Source organism: Balaenoptera ricei, chromosome 14 (assembly GCF_028023285.1).
Source record: "Balaenoptera ricei isolate mBalRic1 chromosome 14, mBalRic1.hap2, whole genome shotgun sequence".
NCBI classification, from domain to species: domain Eukaryota; kingdom Metazoa; phylum Chordata; class Mammalia; order Artiodactyla; family Balaenopteridae; genus Balaenoptera; species Balaenoptera ricei.
In genome coordinates, this window is record NC_082652.1 from 20,323,487 (window position 1) to 20,335,888 (window position 12,402).

At 50.7% G+C, this 12,402-nt stretch overlaps 1 protein-coding gene across 8 annotated transcripts in view; it reads right to left on the reverse strand.

Annotated features, from left to right (window-relative positions):
• DEPDC5 (DEP domain containing 5, GATOR1 subcomplex subunit) overlaps positions 1-12,402 on the reverse strand; it is a 91,909-nt gene that overhangs the window by 7,046 nt on the left and 72,461 nt on the right. For all 8 annotated transcript variants that reach the window (XM_059893870.1, XM_059893876.1, XM_059893874.1 and 5 more), the window contains 5 exons: positions 10,118-10,195; positions 9,514-9,646; positions 8,296-8,404; positions 6,702-6,926; positions 1,953-2,122 (listed from right to left, as the gene is read on the reverse strand). In XM_059893870.1, the coding sequence (XP_059749853.1) occupies positions 1,953-2,122; positions 6,702-6,926; positions 8,296-8,404; positions 9,514-9,646; positions 10,118-10,195 (715 nt within the window). The remainder of the gene's footprint in view (positions 1-1,952; positions 2,123-6,701; positions 6,927-8,295; positions 8,405-9,513; positions 9,647-10,117; positions 10,196-12,402) is intronic.

Genomic DNA, 12,402 nt, shown 5'->3' on the forward strand with positions numbered 1-12,402 from the left:
GTCCTCAAAGACAGTAATGCCATTTGGAGGCAGACAGGGGCTGGGCAGACAGAGACGTGGACCAATCTCTCCCACATCTTACGGGGATAAAACTAGGCTTTTGAGTCCCGGACAAAAAAACCTGTACGTTGCCAGCCGACACTGTGCTCCTTTCCCTTTGGTCATCTCCTAGGCTCTTCACAAACTCTTTTTGAACTTTCCAGCTGCTTTCAGCTGTGCAATGAGATGTTTGGGCCAGTGTTGGAGGGGCGTGGGACTCAGTTGAAGCCATAAATACTCTTTGGGGCTGAAGGAGAAAGCATATAAAAAAGAGTAGGAGACTGTAAAGATGGCTCAAGAGGGCTCCTGGAAGACACTGACAGCTCGGCTAAGGAGCATTTATTTTAGACACACAGCCTGGGATGGGGGGTGGCCAGGAGCAATGAGTGACCTGAGGAGGCAGCTGCACCAGGGCGGACGAGAAGCAGAAACAGGCAGGAGACCAGTTGAAACAGGGCTTCTCAGCTTTGGCACTCGAGACACTGGGGCTGGGGGAGTCTTTGCCTTAGAGGCTGTGTTGTGCTCTGTGCTATAGGATGATGGGCTACATCCCTGGTCTCCCCACCACCCGCTAGACCCCAGGGGCACCCCCACCATTTGGGGCAAGTAAAAATGTCTCCAGATATGCCAAATGCTCCTAAGAGGTCACAACCACACACCTCCCCCACCCCTGTAGAGAACCAGAGTTAAAAGCAGTGATGTTCACGAACAGAGGATTGAGTAGATAAACTATGATACAAACAAGCAATAGAGTATTCTGCAGCCCTTAAAAATAATGAGGCAATGTCTTCCAAATTGAGCTGATGTAGTGTATTCTTGGTTACCAAAATACTCAGGTAGCTTTGGAACTTTGAAATGGTAAATATTCATGATGTATAAAAAAAACATGATACAGGGACGTCCCTGGTGGTCCAGTGGTTAAGAGTCTGCGCTTCCACTGCAGGGGCGCTGGTTCGATCCCTGGTCGGAGAAGTAAGATCCCGCATGCCACACAGTGTGGCCAAACAGAAAAAAAAATACATGATACATAACTGTAGAATCTTAATTACATAAAAATGGATGCTTAGTTGCATAGATACACAAATGGGACCTAGAAGGACATGTCAGACTGTAAAATACTTGTGATTACGGATGACTTTGATTTTTACTTCTTGTGTTTTTTTAGTTTCCTATTATGCACATGTTAACTTTTAAGAAACAAATGTTATTTTAAAAACTTTCCTCCCAAAATGAGGCAAAACAACTTTAAAAAAAACAACAGTGAGGCCGACTTATTTATATTGATACAGAAGATATATAGGTGATAGGAAAAACACAACAAGAATAGTAAATATTCTGAGCTACTATATCTGTTAAAAAAAAAAAAACAAAAGAAAGTAAAAGTAACAGGGCTTCTATATGCACAGAATCTCTCTGCAAGTACCAGCAAAGTGGCAGGGCAGTAGATGGAAGTCCCAGGGAACAGGGTGAGGGTGGGAGAGAGGGTTACGTTTTGCTCTACACCAGTGATTCTCAACTGGGGGCAACGCCCCCCCCTCCCTGGGGACATCAGCAATATCTGGAGACATTTTTGGTTGTCACAGGAGGGTATGCTACTGGTATTTGGTGGGTAGAGGCCAGGGATGTTGTTCAACATCCTACAATGCACAGGCCAGGCCCCTCATGACAGAACCATTGGCCCTACGTGTCAGTAGCACACCAAGGGTCAGAAACCCTGATCTACATACCCTTTTCGACTGTTTGAATTTTTCACTATGTTTAATTTTTTGAAAGAGGCTATTCCAACAGTCCAGGTGAAGGTAATAGGAGCCTGGAGTGAAAACAATTTTTTAAGTGGCGTGAATCTCTACCGAGCACCCGCGCGCCCGTCTGCCAGGTGAGCCCAGGCCCGACAGCACATAAGGGGGTCTCACCATCTCAAAGAGCACAGCGGCGGTCACCGCCATCCAGTGCAGCTTGATCTCGAAGGCCGCGTTCAGTGAGAAGTTGCCGTGGTAGTAACAGCTGCACCACTCCAGTCGGTCTGTGCGGTTGTTCACGTCCACGTCCAGGGTCACGGTCCTCTGCTCTGGGACAGTGGCAGCTACATGGCCGGGGGGAGGTTGGTGGCCAGGGGAGGGAAAGGAAGGCAGGGGGTGAGGAGGAAGAGCAAACAACCGAGCATCCAGATGTGAAACTGCAGATTCCAGACACTTCCTGGAAATCAGCTAGTCCAGGGCTTGGCAAGTGCTTTCCATAAAGGTCCACGTAGTAAATATTTTAGGTTTTGCAGGCTACAAGGTCTCTGTTCCAACTATTCAATGCTGCCGTTATAGTGCAAAAGCAGCCTTAGATATTACCTAAACGAGTGGGCGCAGCTGTGTTCCAGTAAAACTTTACTTACAAAAACAAATGGATTTTTAGAGCAGTCAGGCTACTCTGCATGATACTATAATGGTGAATATATGTCATTATACATTTGTCAAAACCCATAAAATGCACAGCACCAAGAGTGAACTCTAAGGGAAACCATGGGCCTTGGGTGATAATGATGTGTCAGTGTAGAGTCGTCGATTGTAACAAATGTCCCACTCCGGTGGTGCCGGTGATAGCAGGGGAGGCTGTGCATGTGTGCAGGTTGCGGGGGGCAGGGAGTATATGGAAACTGTACTTTCTGCTCAGTTTTGCTGTGAACCTGAAAGTGCTCTAAAAATAAAGTTTATTATAAAACAAACAAATGAACAAACAGGTGATAGGCCAGATGTGGCTGGTTAAACCATAGTTCGCTTCCCCTAATCTAATCCAACTCCTGATTTACAGATGAGGAAACAGCAACCCATGGAGGAAAAACGTCTTGGCCAAGATCAGAGTCAGAACCTCAGCCAGGCTGAGCCCCAGATCTTCCTATTCCAGTGACCACGAAGGGACACGATGGGACACGCAGCCCGGACCACAGCGAGGAGGAGGTCTTGCTTTTCTGGTTTCAACCCAGGAAGGCAATAGTTCTATAATCTTTTCTCAAGAAATGAAACCTCTTAATGAAGGCTAACGCTCTGTCCCAACAACCGTGTGCTGCCCAAGGATGCCAGGTCAGCACCAAAGCAGCTCATTCAATCTGGGCTCCTGCTCAGAAATCCTTCTCAACCAAGACAGGGGTGTTTTAGAGATGGGTCAGACTGTCAAGTTCCTGACCAGACTAAAGGCCCGAAGCTGGCTCAGAAGTAAGAAGATCAGGGCTCTGCTCCGCCTGGCTGGGCACTGCCACACATGGGGCTTCCGCAAACTACGATCGGACCCTCTTTCTCCCCCGCCCCGTCGAATCCAGTGGCATTTCTTTGTCTGCGGCGGTCAGCTTAGTTCTGGGTTCTGCAGGTAGAAGCCCCGAGTGGCTTTTATCACACACAAGTAACGGCTCTTGAGTCAGCAAATTGAATGAACTTGTGCTGGGGGGGCAGTGGAGCTGCCGCTCGGACGCTGAATGGGACCCAGGCAGACCAACACTCAGCTGCGAGGTACACAGCTCGTCATTCTCTCAAAACCAGAACGTGCAAAGTGGGAGACGCTGTCGACTTGGACTGGGAAGACCTAAGCCCTGCCGTCCAAGCCCTGCGACCCTGAGAACGTTGCTCCACCCCTCCTGGTTTGGCTCCTCATCTGCAAACTGAGGGAGCGCCCGTCCAGCTGCTTTGCAGAGGAGAGGGGAGGGTCAAGTGAAACGTGGATGAGAAAGGCTCTCGGACCCCCCTCCTGCCTTCTCCTCTGGCCACCCTCCCTTGTGACTCTCCTCCTTTCCTCCTGCTCCTGTTATTCCTTCCTCCCAGTTTAAGCCACGGGCTTATCACCACTGCTCCATCAGAGGTCTGCCCAAGACTGCCACGGACGCTGCTTAAGGTTAAAGAACTAGGCGGCTCTGGTGCTAAAAGTCTCATCAAAACGAGTTTCTGTCTCTGCCTCGTGTTCCTGACTCCTGACACCACCAGAGTAACCCTTTACTGAACAGCCCAAACTCAAGGAAGGAAGTTTGCTCTCTGGGCTTGGACAGTGTGTTCTCTGTAGGTGAAAAGCCCCAGTCACGAAAGAAAGGGCACTCGGAAAACACCAGCAGTGACTTTGCACATGTCTCCTCTCCCATGTGGCATGTCAAGTTCAGAACAGGCTGGTCTGAGGAAGGCAGAGGAAGCGCACTGTTCAGCCTAGTGGTTACGGGCTCAAGATACCACTGGCTTCGCTCCTCAGTAGGGGAGGTGACAGTGCAGACGCTGCCAGCGGGCTGAGGATGCTGACAACGGTGTGAGCCCAGCTGAGGTGCAGCCCCCGGCCAGTTCTCTGCATCTCTCCTTGACTTCCATGAGGACCGACTTGTTCCCCTTGGGATAGGGAGATACAGCGAGGCCAGTGAATAAGGACAAACCCAGGCTGAGCATCCTTCACCCGGGTCACAGAGAGGGGTTGTCATTCACCCGGGTCACAGAGAGGGGTTGTCAAAGACCCGAGGAGGGGATTGGTGTCACGGGCAGAGAAAGAACAGTATCTCAGGGAGAGCAGTGAAGGTAAAGGTAACAACCAGCTCTGCCCATCGACAGAACGAGCGATCTCAGGAGTGAGTGCCACGTGGGTGGGAGTTTTCAAAGAGCGGCTAGCTCCCCACTCCTCATGTGTGCTAAGGAAGACATTCAAGCATCAGGGTCTGGACCGAGGTGCCCTACAGCCCCTTCTGAGCCTGAGATCCGGTGGGCTGTCAAGAGAAGGCTGAGAAGTAAAAGGCGTGGGACTGGCTCAAGGGAAGCAGCACTGCCTCTTCCGGGGTCTCGGATGCCCCTGAGCTTCACGGCTCAGGGACACAGGATGACAGGGGTGGGGAAGTGGAGCCACCACAGACCAAGCCAGACAGGACCATGTGCCACCGTCAGGCATTTCAAAACAGTTTTCTGCTGCTAACTTCCAACTGAGAATTAGGAATGTCTAAAAAGGAACACATCAAAATGAATGAACGAAAAAGGGAGCAGGTCATAAATGATACAAAGGCCTTCTTCCCCTTCTATATCATGTTGATTTTTTTCTGAGAAAAAGACTCAACACTACAGATAGACCAATTTCACTTAAGTAAACAATACAGTAAAAGTCTATGTTCTAACCTGAAAAAATGCTGGGAAGAAGGATCTCATGCCCTGACACAGAGGTGGGAGGGGTGTTACTGGAGAGAAGTAGCTGTAATAATGCCGTGTTGGGTTTAAAAGGAAAAGAAACCCACTTCCTGTGGGAGGGGTGGTGGGAAAGGAAGCTGATGGAGTAAAATTCCACTATAACAATCATGGGAGCCATTGAAAACCTAGTAAGTGGATGTTTTCCCAGAAAACATGCACATATGAAAGATTCTGCCTAGTTTCAGAACCACCGACCCTCCTGACACCCCTGCACAGGGTGAAGAACACCCCAGGGTGATAAACTACCCGCTGTAGACATAAATCTCTTTGCCCCTACTCTTCCTCTTTTTTGGACATATTTTCCCATATGCTTTTCCTTTTTGACCACACTTTTTGAAGTAACTAAGAACCAAAGCTAAACCAAATGACACAAATATCATCCTGAGCTTCAGATGATGGCAGTCACGAGAGGGTTGTACCAGCGACTGCGGGAGAAGACTCTGGAAATGAGGATGTCCCTATAGAAACTGTCAAGATAGCCTCCAGAACCAAAATGACGACGCATTTCCCAGAAGCAGTAACCCTAACCAAGGGGTAAGTGCAGCACACGGGCTGGGACCCTGCACACACCCCCGTGGGGACCTTGGTGAGAAGTGGTGGTCTGTCCCCTGCCTCTCACACAAAGCACTGGCCACGATGGCTCTGAGCAACTCTGAGAATCTGGGAACTGTGACGACTAGTAACGTTTCCATTCCACCAGCTAGGCAAGAATTCCAATTAGCCGGGCACTTCTGGGCTAACCAAGTAGAATGGGGAATTTCCCTGGAGTTCGGCCTATGTTAACGTTTGCTTCCCTCCTTCCAGAGGGTTTTGAGGGTCTCTCCAACCTGCCTTTGAGGGAAATCTCACAACGCCCTGCCTAGAGCACGCATTTTCTAAAGACGCTCACATCTCGACCCATCAGTCCGGTCCTCGAGAGCAGAGGTCACCACTGTTCAATAAGCAGGTGTTCACCCCATCTTAGGGCTGCAGGAACCGAGGAGCGGAGACAAGAATCCCGGTGTGCATCCCTTGATGGGGTAAGCATATTTGGGGAGGGAGGGCAGAGAGAAGGGTCACGCACAGGGTGAGTGCCTGGAATGGACCACCTCTGAGGTCCCTTCTTCTTCTGAGGTCCTAGGATGTTGTAGTCATGGGACAGCCTCTGGCAAGAGCTAAACCAGCAGGGAGCACCAGCTCACATCCCCTGTGTCCTGAGCCTCCTGGGAAAAGTGGCCACACTGTCTGTCCCCTCCTGTCCATGGAAGATTAGTGTCCTTCCCTGATTTGACAACTGCTGAGCCCTGTTGGTTGGTTGGGACAATGATGAGCTCGACCCACTAGGCTGGTGGAAGCCACACAGGAGCTGCGGTGCTAACAGTCACAGTGTGACAGCCGCAGGGGCCCTAACCCTGGTTCCTGTGGCACCACCCCTTTGGCTGCCCCTCTGCTCAGCCACCCGCCAGTGTGTCCCCGGGCTCCACCTGCTTGGGCACCTACCTAAAAGCGCAGCCGCCTGACTCCGGCCCCCGAAGCTGCGGCTGAAGGAGCTGTGCCTGCTGGCGTAGGAGGCCGGCCGGCTGGGCAGCCAGGGCAACAGGAAGGCAGGGATCTCCGAGTGCAAGAGCTCCTCGGCCACGAAGGCCACCTCAAACCACTTGCGCTGGAAGCTGGCGAAGTCGTCCACCGCCGTCGTGTGCCAGGCAGTGGGCTGCTGCACGGCCACTGGGAAGGGCAGAGGGGAGGGGGGAGCCCTCAGCGCAAGCTCTCGTGCTCTCACCGGTTCACGCCCAACACAACGCTAACAAGCCAGACACAAAAGAGCACGGAGTGCGTGAGGCCGCTTGAGTGAAATGTCCAGAACAGGCCAGTCTTTAGAGACAGAAAGCTGACTGGTAGTGGCCAGGGCCTGGGGGAAGAGGAGTTTCGGAGGGAGCCCTAATGAGGACGGGGTTTCCCTTCAGGGCGATGGAAGAGGTCTGGAACTAGATAGAGGTGGTGGTTGCATGACACCTAGAATACTCCAAGCCACTGAACTGTTCCCTTTAAAATGGTTAGTTTTGGGAACTCCTTGGCGGTCCAGTGGTTAGGACTCGGTGTTTTCACTGCAGTGGCCCAGCCAGGTTCAACCCCTGGTAGGGGAACCAAGATCCCGCAAGCTGTGCCCCACGGCAAAAAAAAAAAAAAAAAAAAAAGCCAAATAAATAAATAACTAAAATGGTTAGTTTTATGTTATGCAACCTCTCCTTCAATTAAAAAAATATTTTATCCCTGGTTTCAGACCTCTAATTTCAGAGCATGTGACAGGGGTTTTTCACCTTGAAGGTAAGGTGGGTGTCTACTGGTCAAACTCAGAATTTAAGGGAAGAGGGGTGATGGACACACTTGGTGTCTACGAGGAAAAAACCTAGACGGATCCACTTCCAATACATGCTTGGATAAGAGCGCCAGTGAGTGGCACCAGCCGCTTCATCTGATGGAGGATTCCCGAAGCCCAGAAGCCGAGAAGCCGTCTGTCTGCAGGGTGGGAGTCACTACCCGCCAAGGTCCCTGTGCGCTCGGGAGGGACTGGAGATACTGGTCGGAACCCTGGGTGCCTGCAGCTCTGATCAGGCTGGAAATTGCTCCCCTTCTGGGAATTCCTTTTATTCATTAAAAAACAAAATACTTGAAATTTATCTTGGAAAGCTTGCTAGTCTTCCTGGGGGAAGAGATGGAGTCTGAAAGCCCAGCAAGTAAAAAGTGCTCTCAGTTAGATGAGAGCTGTCATGTTATACTCAGACCCACCTGCACTGGGTGGCGGTTGGGGGCGCTGTGAGTAAAGACAGAGACCAGCAAGTGAGCCGCGGGCATTTCCTCAGCCTCTTTTAGGCTTACCTTCCATCCACACTGTGCTCATCAAGAATGTACTGTAGCTTTAAGAAACCCTTTGTCACTCTGGTGATGCTCAAAGTAAGTACAGATGCTCAAGGAGGCTGACGGATCCGTCAACTTAGGGGACAGCATCACACGAGGAGCCCGAGAAGCACCGTCATTTAACGGAGCATGTCACCAGGAAACACCTGCCCCATGGGGTGAGGTGAGTTCGTCTCACCTCGCTCAGGCTCTCTGTCCATCACTATCTTGTAGAAATAGAAGCCGTATATGAAGGTCCGCCAGACTTCGCCAGAGGCGTGTGTGATGAGCTGCTCTTCCAGCATTTTCTAGAAGGAGAGACAACGAAGCTCTGAAATTCCTGCAGGGGAACATCTCAGAGGTGCAGCCCTCAGACCCCAGTCTCCACCCCCATCAGCTGTGACGACTGCACTGTGTTAAATGCTGTGCCTGGTGTAAATTATATTATAAAATGCAAATGCATAATACAGTATCATCAGATATTTCAAACATACAGAAAAGTATAAAGAAAATCCAGGTCATACCATCAGCCAACTTCAACTAATTTAACTTTTTGCTATACAGACTTCAGAGCTTTTTGTTTAAAAAAAAAAAAAAAATCTCGGGAATTCCCTGGCAGTCCAGTGGTTAGGACTTTCACTGCTGAGGGTGTGGGTTCGATCCCTGGTCGGGGAACTAAGATCCCGCAAGCTGCGCAGCGCAGCCAAATAAAATAAAATAAAATAAAAAATAAAAAATCTCTATGGATTCTCCCATGTCTCACTCCCCTTCCTCTCTCTCCAGAAATAAATGGTTAGTGAAATGTAATTCTCATGCATGTTTTTAATAATTTTATTATATAGACACGTATTGATCAAACGGCACTGATTCCCCATGGGGGCCTCTGTGTGGACAGGACGGTGTGAACCGACCTCTCCCTTTCCCCTCCTCTTGAGTTTAATTCCAGTTCAGAACAGTGTCATTAAATTCGCGAGTGCTTGCTCAGTGCCTACCATGTTCCAAGCAACACAGCAGGCACTGGTGATGTGGAACCGCACAGTAAGGGATGGTCTGTGCTCGGGGGGCCTGGTCAGGGCGGAGGACGAATGAGATGTGGACAGACCCCACTCTGCTGTGCCCAGTGCTCGACAGATGACGCGCAGGGCGCCAGGAAGATGCTGAGGCAGAGGGAGGGCACTGCCTGGGGATCCTTCACAGAGATTCCCCCGAGGTTCAAAAGCACAGATTCTGCCCAAAACATTTCAGTTCCGGTGGCAGATTATGCCCGATGTTTAAGTCAAGGTAAAGTAGCGTCTTTCGAACCAAGACCTGCTCTATGATTCATTGATCCCAGACAGGCCTCACACTGACTAAAAACAGACTCTTACTCCACCTGGCGACCTCGTTACTGGCGAAGGCCCCCGCTCTGTGGTCTTACCTGCATGATGTCGATGGCCATGGCCTGCGTCTGCACCCCGTCCACGTTGTTCACCAGCCAGTGTACCACCTCCGCACTGATAAAGCAGCATGGTGAGAGGCCCTTCTGCTCAGGGAGCAGCTGGACTCCTGTCCTGAGTTCCAAGGCGGCAACAAGCAGAAAGAGAAGGTAAAAAAGAAGGGACCCTCACTAAGGCATTTGATATCTGAAGTGAGGATCCCCACAGCTCAATTTCTCCACACTAATCCTAGACTCAGAGAAATCCCTGTGACAGGACAGAAGAAGGTGTTACAGGAGAAAAGGAGAAGGGGGAGGAGAGAACCTGGCCTTCAGAGAACACCTATGCTTGTCGGGCATTACACTGGGTAATTTACATGATTATTTCATTCAATCCTCACATCGATCCTGTGAATCAACCATTATAATCCCACTTTACAAGCAAGGTAACAGAGGCTCAGAGAGGTCAAGTAACTTGCCCAAGGTCTCACAGCTGCTGAGCAGTAGTCAGGTATAAACCCACCAAACCACGCTGCCTGAGCACCACCCCAGCTTGGGCCACGGGATCCTCCCACTGCTGCACTCATTCATGAGAGAAGCCACTTACGAGGGGTGCTTCATGGCCTCCAGGATCTCCACCAGGGTGGAGGAGGACGTCAAGGAGCTGGCCGCCAGCTGTTGAGAGCTGTAATACAGAGAAGGAGAGTGAAATTCCCGAGTCTTGACCCTCTTTCTTTGCTTCTTACAGAGCTGGAAACCAGGATGATATGGACACTGAAGGCATTCAAGCAAATTCTGGACAGTTACATCCTGGAGATATCTCACAGGGGGGTTCCTGCTTCCAAAGTGTATACGTTTAAAAAAAAAAAAAATGATTCAAAGTGGTTTTGTGTCCAAACTTGCTTCCTTTAATAAGCATCTCCCCTCTGAATAATCTGTCAGGCTTGACCCCTTCCAGGAAATCTCTCTAGAAGAATGCTCTGGGCCTTTCACACGTCACATCATTTAATCTCACCAGAGAATGCTAGGTAACATGGTCAGAGCACAGGGGACAGAATCCCAGGATCATCACCACCAGCTGGAGGGCCTCTGGTTTTTCTTGGCCTCAGTTTCCCCGTCTGAAAGCTGGGGATGATACTATTCCTGTCTTCCAGGGTTGCTCTGAGGTTAGTGTGTGTAAAATACTGTGCATGGGACTGACACCCACAAAGTCCAAAACAGTAGACCATACTAAACACAGTAACAGTAACATCCACCCTTTGGAACTTGGAGACGTGAAAAGAGCTGGTGAAGGTCAGAGCTGGGAAGCGTAGGGTCAACATTTGAATCCCGTCTGCCTGCTCCAGCGCCCAGATCTTTCCGTCACCTGCTGCCCGAGTTCTTCCTCGATGGTACTATGGTCCCTTAAACATGCTTAATACTCAGCGACCGAGCCCAGATTACTGGGCATGGGACACACAGGGCCACCCATCACACCAAACTTGGGGCTTATCCGGAAGCTCCTTAAACCCCTCCCATTCCTCAGTCCCAGCCTCCTCTTCCTACTAGGCGGGTCCAGGACCCACTGGAGCATTTCAGAATCTCATGGTTAAAGAAGACTCTAAAGACCCTGGAAGTGAACTAATGCCTGAGTCCTCGTGACAAGAGTCTGGACAGAGGCCGCTCCATTGTGTGAACATCTTCAGTGGCAGAGAGCTTGCTTCCCTGAGGCAGGACCAGCTGCTGGGGAGCTCTTTATCGTGAGATGGAGTGTGTTCTCTGTAATTCAGTCATTGGTCCTGATTCATGTTGTTTTTGGCCTTCTCATCTCCAGCCTAAACATTCCCAGTTCCTCTTCCAAAAGCAGAAGAGAACCTGCCACGTGAGCAACGAGGAAGCAGAGAAGTGCACGCCTTTCCTGTGCCCTGGGCTGCCGGAGCCGAAGCGTCTGCCAGACTTGGCAGGGACGTGGGCCTGGGGAGAAGACAGAGGCCAGACAAGGCCAGGCCTGCGGCTGCCTCCAAACTGACCACCTCTACCAGCCAGTATAGACGAGATGCAGGTAAAACCAGCACAGGATGTGTGACATGCAAAGGAAACTGCGTGGCCGCTGACGGGGACCAGCCAGGTGAGCTGCCTCAGATGACCTTCTGCGCTCAGGTGAAAGGTCCAAAGTCATGTCTCTTAGACCATTTAGCTGAGGACCACTCAGTCAGTGCAGTGAGGGAACAAGAGCAGACTGGACAGAATTACGATAAACTGAACGCAGCTGGGAAGGATATAAAAAAGAAGTTTCTCAGATTTGACAACAGCATTAAAAGCTGGGCACTTCCTCCAGCAAATGAGCTCCAAGCAGCTTCTTTTTCCCCTGGTTATTCAGGAACAAGAAAAGAGCCATGGAGGGACTTCCCTGGCAGTCGAGTGGTTAGGACTCTGCGCTTCCACCGCAGGGGGCACGGTTCCCATCCCTGGTTATGGAACTAAAATCCCGCATCCCACACAGTGCGGCCAAAATAAAAAAAAAAAAAGAAAGAAAGAAAGAAAAGAAAAGAGCCACATGGGGCACGATAATCGACCCATTCACTGTTCGTCCATTTCCTCAGGTGGCGTGGACTGACTGCACCTGATATAGGCAAGGCATCGGGCCACGGGCGCCCCGTGCGGCAGGACGGGTTCGGCTCTGGGCCCCCTTCCCGAAGCCCACTCCTGCACAGTGCCTGATGCTTCTCTGTGTCTCTGCGGCAACCTCTTAGCTGTCCTGTGAGGAAGGCAGGGCACTGACCACTAGCCCTGTCGAAAGGTGCTGGTGAGGACTGACTGTCTGGGCTCCCAGATATAACTTGTGGCTGAGTCAGACCTTGGGCCTGGGATCCGGACCCCCAGCCTCTGCAGCCTTTGAGGTCAGACCAGCCC